This window comes from Diaporthe amygdali (genome assembly GCF_026229845.1).
Source record: "Diaporthe amygdali strain CAA958 chromosome Unknown NODE_42_length_345209_cov_65_521073, whole genome shotgun sequence".
Classification (NCBI taxonomy): domain Eukaryota; kingdom Fungi; phylum Ascomycota; class Sordariomycetes; order Diaporthales; family Diaporthaceae; genus Diaporthe; species Diaporthe amygdali.
Window position 1 is genome coordinate 172,386 of NW_026517062.1, and position 8,131 is coordinate 180,516.

At 55.9% G+C, this 8,131-nt stretch overlaps 1 protein-coding gene across 1 annotated transcript; it reads left to right on the forward strand.

Moving 5' to 3' along the window:
* Positions 1–4,073: 4,073 nt before the first annotated feature.
* On the forward strand, positions 4,074–8,131 carry J7T55_007099 (uncharacterized protein; the record flags this gene model as incomplete). Its single annotated transcript, XM_053134148.1, has 2 exons — positions 4,074–6,892; positions 6,949–8,131. The coding sequence occupies 2 exons, from the start codon at positions 4,074–4,076 to the stop codon at positions 8,129–8,131; spliced, it is 4,002 nt and encodes a 1,333-aa protein (XP_052988050.1).

Here is an 8,131-nt window from a genome sequence, read left to right on the forward strand (position 1 = left end):
ACAAGAAAAAAAGAAAATAAGACATGCAACACCGGGTATTCGCTGGTCGTCACCGAGCCAACTACTAATCCAGCTGTCACAAGCTTAACTATGGGAGAGCGGACGGGATCCCGTGTTTTCTTGTGCATATGGTCGCATGTGTTTGTGCAGGGCGAATACCGTGTTGATATATGCCTTTAGAATATACAGCGGTCATCGAGGGCGGTAAGGCTGGCGGGATTTGTGAGCCGCACAACTCCTCACTGGTGGGTTCGCCTTTCGGCCCGGATACGCGATGATCGTATAGACAGTCCTTGCCGTGATCCCGTCCTTGGCTCCTTGCTGAAAACGGTAGATCACGCCGGCACTGTGGCAAGAACATCAGGACGGTCAAGTCCGTCGACGAGGCGCAAGAGACTGGAACCGACGGCTCAGAAGCCCACCGTCTGTGCCCCGATCAGTGAGTGATGTACACAGTAGATCGGTGTGTCCATCTGATATGTCAAGATGAAAGTTGATGGATCAGACACGGAGGACACAAATCATGAAAGCATACTGTGGTGCATCGCCCTCAAAGTGGAGTGAGGTTGGCCTGGTTTGTTGGGGCCACGATCCATCAATGATCCCATCCAGCCATCATTGATTCTTCCCATCCGCTGCCATGAGCGCAGACCCCTGTTCAACTGAAGCCGTTCGACCGTTCTCCAGAAAATAGGGCTCTCTACCCGAGAGCAACCCCTGAATATCTCTCCGAAATAAAGCTCACTCTCAGTCTGTATAACCCGCCTCACCTCGCCTCCGACGGGGCCGACCTGGGTCAGCACTGAGCGATGATGGCGTTTCGAAATGAACAAATTGGATTTGGACCTCGCGCAGGCCGAAACCCAATCGCTCTGAATCAGGCCGAGCAGACGGGATGGGAATGTTATCCAGGATGTGAGGACAGACCTGCGATCATCGGACCCGGGAGTCAAAAATCCCACCCACCTATGCAGCACATAGACTGACTACACGATCTTTTGTACGCACGGCTGGCCGTACGGTAGGTACACACCACCAGAGCGAACGGGATCGAATGATATGTGCCTGCAGATGGATCGTTCACGAACGGGCGCGATGGCAGGCCAGGAACCGCTCCCGGACAGCCCAGGGCCAAAAGCCAAAAAAAGTTGGTTTGATCAGCGGTGCATGCACAACACAACTAACTCCCTGAGATTGCAACATGGCGGCTGCGAGATAGTCTTACTGGCCCCGCCCAGCCGTGCGCGAAACACGAATTGCAGGGACGGAGGAGACGGAGCCAGCGCTCACTCGATCGATTACCGAGCAGGACGGGGAGTGCGCCCGTCAAAGTATCTCGTCGTTGTGGATGGCAGCAAGCCTTGGAATCGTCTGTGCAGTAGCAATAGACTGGTACGGGGCGTTGTGCGCTTTGAGATCTGTCACGCCCAAGTTGTATAAATCTGTGGGCTAAGGCAAGCCTCGATTTGCGTGGGTGAGTGGATGGATGGATAGACGATACTGTTACAATATCTACCCACATGCAATGAAATACTTGAGGCGTTCGGTGGCTTGCAAGGTGGGCGGAGGGATGCGTGCCCACCAAGCATCGAGCAAGCGCAGTAAGAAATCCCGGCGGATCCAAAGTCAGGGTTGCCCCCTTGTCGTCCCAATTATGTATCAAAGTAGACATCTACCCGCCCACTTGATCTGCTCTGACCCTCGCTCCCACTCTCGCCGCGCGGATGGAAATAGAACAGGAGGAGAGGAAACCCCAGCAAGCAAGGCGCGCGACAAATGCCCCGTTTTACACATGCAATTTACCCATTTTCCGGTCCACACAAGGTTACAGTACGCAGCTGCCCATGTCTTCTGACAGATACATTAGCAGACAAAGCCTGACAAGGCGCGTGTACACTGTTAGTGTCTAACTGTCTGTCTAACTGTCTGTCTGTCTGTCTGTCGTATTGCGGCGGCTATAGATGGCGGCTCGTACTTTATTCCCGCCTGACCGCCTATCCTTCTTCTTCCAAGGCCAGCCGAAGTTTGTTGTGCTAGGATGGACAGCACGACACCAACCACCGACACCAACACCAACCAACATGAGCAACGGCACAGCGCAACACGCGCACAACCACGCCACGGCCATGCGCGGTTTGTGTGTCCCGCGTCCCCGTGTGAGATGATAATGATGCCTGTGCGTGCCATGATATCCAACGACATGTTCTCTTTCCCTCTCAACTGCAGCCAAAGAATACTACCCACAGCCTCCCCCCTCCCCCCACATCCAAGAGAACAGACGACATTAGGGCAACGCATTCTCGAATAGTCTGCCAGATAGTCAGTGAGCTCGCACAGCCCGACAGCCCGTGCTGCGTCAAAATCCTCGCCAAGCTGCCAGGCTGCCCTCTCCACTGTGGTACTCACTTATCAACCCAGCCAGTCAAAGATCGTCAAACCCCCCCCGCCGGATCGGGGAACTGTCTCTCTCGGTGAGGAGACGAGAGAAGTACGACCGCCTAGCTGCAAGCGACTGACTGGTCGATTGATTGACTGGCCTGCAGCATCAGAAGAGCACAAGGCGGGTTATGTCGATCAGCTGCAAATAGCTCGACTCGGCCGCCTCCTCCTTCTCCTCCTCCTCCTCCTCCTCAGCTGGGCCCTTCTCATCCTTCCTCGGTGGCAAACGTAGCAGCAGTGCAGGAGCATACGCATGGCTTGCATGCGTGCGTGCCCTGCCTGCGTATTCCTCCCGTGCGACTCACACGTATGCAAAGGCCAGCAGGTCCCGATGATTACTGCTCACTCAGCTCTACTGTACCCTCTCCTCCCCCTCATCTCCCCGTTTCCATTTCAGACTCACTCATTTCCTCTGCGTCCGAACGTCCGCTAACTCACCCAAACAATAAACCCGGGTTCCGCACAAACCCCCTCCCATTGTGACTGACCCCTGTGCCGCTTTGTTGTTGTTGGAAACTTGCCCATCTGCCAGATTTCAAGTTTTCCATCGCCTCCAGGCCCTATCGCGCGAGGCGGGTTTGCTGCAATAGCTCTCTTCTTATGCCCTAAAATCCTTGTATCTACATACATGGCAGTACATTACATGCCGCCTAAAACTCTCCCTACCCCAAAAAAGTTGCACAATCCCGTCCACCCACTACGTCAATCTATCTATCCGGCACTTGGGGATCGCATGGATGCCTCGCTAGCACCGCCTTAGATATTGAATTTGCAACCCTTCCCTGCAAGGCCGAGAGAGCCACTGCCAACCCCTACCTAGCCCCGGTGAAGTCACATCATACCACCGACGTCGAAACGCCAATCTCCAGCACTCCGGTTTGTTTCGTGACAGAGACCCCCCTGAACCCGGGACTGGGGGGCCTGACTGTGGCGTGTCCGTGTCTGTGTTCTGTGTCTTGGATCCACCACCAAGCGCTTCCGAGAGATAGAGAGTGTGTGAGAGAAGTGCGTTCGCTTTCGGGCTGTCGGGGCAAACCAAGTCAATCCCACCTCAGACTTCTACGCTATCTAGTCCATGTAGTCTAGTCTACTCCTTAGAAGCCTGCGCCTACACCCAACCCACATCGTATTCCTTCGCTCCTCAACGCCCCCGAAGTCTTTGATCAGACCTCTCGACACCCTCCCCTACTACGCAGCCGTTTCGCAGCCACTCCGAAACCAGCTAACTTACGATCGCTGCTCGGACAACCTGCCATCCTCCTTCGGCGGCGCCATTGGAAACTTAGCGTACCGCTTGATCGGAGACGAGATTGCACTGTATTCGCCTCGCCCGCCCTCTGCCGGCCAGAGCCCGAACAGATTCACTGCGACAGTCCGGTACGAGGACATGAGGTGAACGGGCGTGGCTTCTTTCGACGGCGGGAAACGAGACCAATCCCATCAGCACGGCCCTGGGGCCCTTCTTACCATCAGCTCCTCTTATTTTCCCTCCCAGCTTCGGCTGCTGAACCGAGACTACGACCTGCTTCGTTTCGCGGAGAGCTGTCCTGTCAGTTGATCCAGTGCGCGAGTGTCTTGCGTTTTGATTAAGATCCACCCGGCTGTTTGGCAGCTCTCATGATTTTGGCAATGAGATGAACGGATCAACGCTGACGACGGCCGCTCCGGCTGTCAAACCCAGCCCGATCCACCGTTCTCATTCCTCGCCAGACCTGTTTCTCGATGCAGCCCCGCTGACAAAGTCCTCGCTGAGTATCAGCTCCCCAAACGAGTTCGACCATAGTTTCAGCAAAGCCGTCACCGCCCAGAGTGATCCCAAGTCCACGGCGGGCACTCAGAGCTTCGAGGTGCCTTCTTTCGACTTCGGTTCAGACGTCGAGACCCATCTGCCCTTCGAGTCGAAACTATCCAAGCCCCAGGAGGTCCAGCCGGATGACAAGGCAGTAAGCCCACGCTGGCCAAGCAAGCTTCTGGAGCCTATGGCTGTTCCGAAGGCTGCTACGACGAAGTCGAGCCGGTCCAAGTCGATCGCGGACCGCCCACGCTCATGGTTACCGAGTAAATCAGTGGACGGAACCGAGAAGACTTCGGTGTTGAAAAAGGCGAAGAAGCCAGACGACAAGGAGAGGGCGAAAGACGAGAAGGATGTTGGCAAAACCACCGAAAAACCCGAGACGCCGAAGCTCCTCACAACTAGGGACAGGTCTTCATCGTTTGCAGACTTCGCCCGGAAATCCTGGATCGCTTCCTCGAGGTCGCCGTCGCCCAAACGAGATGGAGAGAGGAAGGCATTGTCGAAAGGTGATGAAACCGTAGCGGAAGCCGAGGCACCAAAGAAAGATGCGTCGCTCTTATCGCCCAACAAGCTCAGTCGACGCCGCCTCACAGCCAGCAGCCCGAGTGGGAGCGAGAGGAGCAAGTCGTCAGATTCACTGAGCAGCACCAGTCGCGCTCTGAACCGCGCCAGTGTTTATTTTGGAAAGATCAAGCAGAAACCATCTCCAGATACATCGAAAGACGGTACCCACCTGGTAGTGCCCTCCCAAGCGTCGCCCTACAAAAATGACGCTGTTTCCCCAGCGGCATCGTTAGGTACACCAGAAAAGTTAAATCCGCGTCTCTCGTCGCAAACTGCTTTGTCCTCGACTTCGGACACCAGCAGCGGTGGAACTGGCAGCACAGGTATCACGGAACCCTCGCAACCCTCAGAGACCATGGCACAGAGGTCACAACCGCTACGCGACCCCCTATGGGCAGCCTTCCGGCGGCTCGACTCCGAATTCGCCATCTTCCTGGGCAAGACGTCCACAGCTCAGAGGGTCCTTGTTGCTCGGAACACGCTGATACCTTTCCTTCGGAACCATGGCAACCATACCTCCAACAAGGACAACCACCTGCTTTCTCCGGAAGATATTGATAGGCGGGCGACAATCTTGCACAAGTGGTGGAACGGCTTGCTAGACCTGCTCGACGGGTCTGCTGTCAAGAACGCTGGAGGGCCAGCCATGAGCTTCGCGGCCATCCAGGCGAACAACTCAACCACCGCGATGCAGCCCGTGTCAGGGGTGGATAGGCCAGGGCTCCTCGAGCTTATAACATTTATCATGATGCGACCTGAGTGGAGACTGAGTACGCCTGGCTTTCGCCCTCTCAAGGATCGATCTCCGAACGAAGTTGTGCGCGGTCGCACCGGCACTCAGGACTCCACTGATTTCATCGCCGAGTCCGCCGAACACAACGTGCGGACTATGTTCGTCAACAACCTGCTGACGCAAATGTCCATCGTGGTAGAGAAAATGTCCAGCAGGCATGCTCCCGTCTCACTGGTCACATTCTGTGGCAAGGCTTGTGCATATGCGTTTTTCTTCATTCCAGGGATCGCCGAGGTGCTTGTCCGTCTCTGGGGTCTTACGCCGGATCTACTGAGAAGGGTTGCAGACGAGTTCAATTTGCCGAGGAGGAGCAAAGGTGAAAGCGAAGATATTGTCTCTTTGTTCCCGACGACGTTGCATAAGCTTGGCTGGACTTCCGTCAAGACAATGACGGATAATTTGCGACTCACGACGAAGCTGTCTTTGGTAGCCGCCAAAATCCCTTGGCATGGCCCTTGGATTTCCAGATGGCGTGGTGGCGATACCGATCTCTTCTTCATCTTCTGCAAGTACTACTATATTCTGGCAGAGGACTTCATGCCCATGGATCTGCCGTTGTTCGAGAAGGCGCGCGCGCCAGCATACGCGCTCATACACGCACAGCTGCTGAGCGTACTGGACACCACCATCCACCACCGCCAGGCCGCGTTCGAAAACATGATGGCACCAAACGTGCTGGACTCGGCAAATGGTGCCGATGCGATGGCCGCTGCTCTGGCTCAGTTGCCGCCGAGCAACCTCCTAAGGGGCATGGACGAGAATCGACTGATTGTGCTGCTGAAGGACATGCTCGGAGACAACGCAGTCGGTGGGCTGGAATCCGGTGCCAGGCAGACTTTTGCCACGGCATTCATGGGCATCCTGAAAGCGGCAACTAAGAAGACGCCTGTCTTCAAGCAGGCCCCTGTCCTTGTGCTTGTCGATTTTCTACAAGAGGTTTTGCAGGCATTCGATACCTATGCCGGATACAGCGATCCCAGCATCAAAGGCCGACCGGAGGAGGCGGCCGTCGCCATGGATCATGTAGACTGGAACTTCTGGCTCGATGTCTTCCACAAAATTCTTTTTGAGTCCAACAGCACCATGTCGGAAATTCGAATACTGTCGTTTCTGTATTCGACATGGGATGTCCTCGCCGCCGACCCCACCAGGAAAGAGAAGCTATGCATTGGCTGGTTACTCTCGGAGGAGGTGTTTGACAAGTTCTTTAACAATTACACACCCATGGTGCGTGCTTATTTCATGCGCCTGCTGTGCTGGAGGATATGTCGCGATCAAGGGAACGCTAATGAGCTGAATATGTGAGTCGATCTCTTGCCCACACTGCGGAAAATCTCAAACTGACGACTCATCCCAGGAAAATATTTACGCTTGTTTCCGAGCGGCTCAAACAGGTATGGTCGCACTATCTCTGGCTGAAGCAGGACGCCGAATTGTCGAACAAGCTGCTTCCTTCGACCGCGCCGTCCCACCCACAGCCCGGTAAACGATTCATGATCATTCGCATGGAAATGACGCCTCCTCAGACTGGCTTGCTGCAAGCTGGATTCGACACAATGAATGGCACTCTAGGCTTCGGAGGTATCGACTACAGCAGCTCCGGGTCAGGCGACAGCAGCGACAGCTCGCACGAGCAAGGCGAGGGAACGTACAAGAAGAGGTGGTCAATTTTCGGGAAGATGTTGAGCTTCGCGTCGACGAGTGCTCCTGGAGGCTCCGCTACTGCGAACGCGCCCAGACGTAATAATTCATCGGACGAACTCGAAGCAGCGCGGCGTGCCACAGCAACAGCACGATCCGGGCCTCCACCGCCGCCCAAGGGCTCGCTGCCTGAATCCGATGCTTCCTCGACTGGTTCCAGCCCTGTGTATGAATCAACTCAATTTGTCTTCAAGTTCACCCTGGGCGCTCTCCCATGGAACCCCGGGCCAGACATGATGGGCCATGCCGGAAGTTTATTGTCGATGCTTCCGCGTGAGCGCGTGCTGACGAGGCCGCGCCTGCCCGCTCCAGCTCAGGCAAGAGTCAGCGCCCGAGCGGCATCGACTGGCGGGCGAACCGACAGCCCACCACCACCAGCTGCAGGCTTGCCTCCTCCGGAGAGAATGTACTCCGGACTATCCCAGGGCGGCTTGATAAGCGAGGCCCGCAATGCTGTCACCAATGAGGCCGAGAACGAAGACGCGGACAAGGACGGTAGCCTCTCTTCCTTCTTCCCTAACCTGCCACCAATCGAGCGCGTGACGAGTGTCGAGTCCAATAATGGCGAGTCCATCCAGAGCACAGCGTCTGAAGACAGCATCCGACTTGAGATCCCGCGGGGCAGATCCGAAATCGAACGGCAGGTCGTGCAGCCTGTGCAACCCACCGGCTTCTGGCGCCAGCGGGCGACCTATACCGGGCGCGCTCTGGCCGAGTGGGGCATTGTCGTGAACGAGTGCAACTCATTCGTGGAGAGGCGTCGTGACGAGGGCGTGTGTGGGCTGCAAGAGGTCGAGGTCCCCAGTCTTGGTGTCGAAAACCTGCGGCGGATGGGCTAG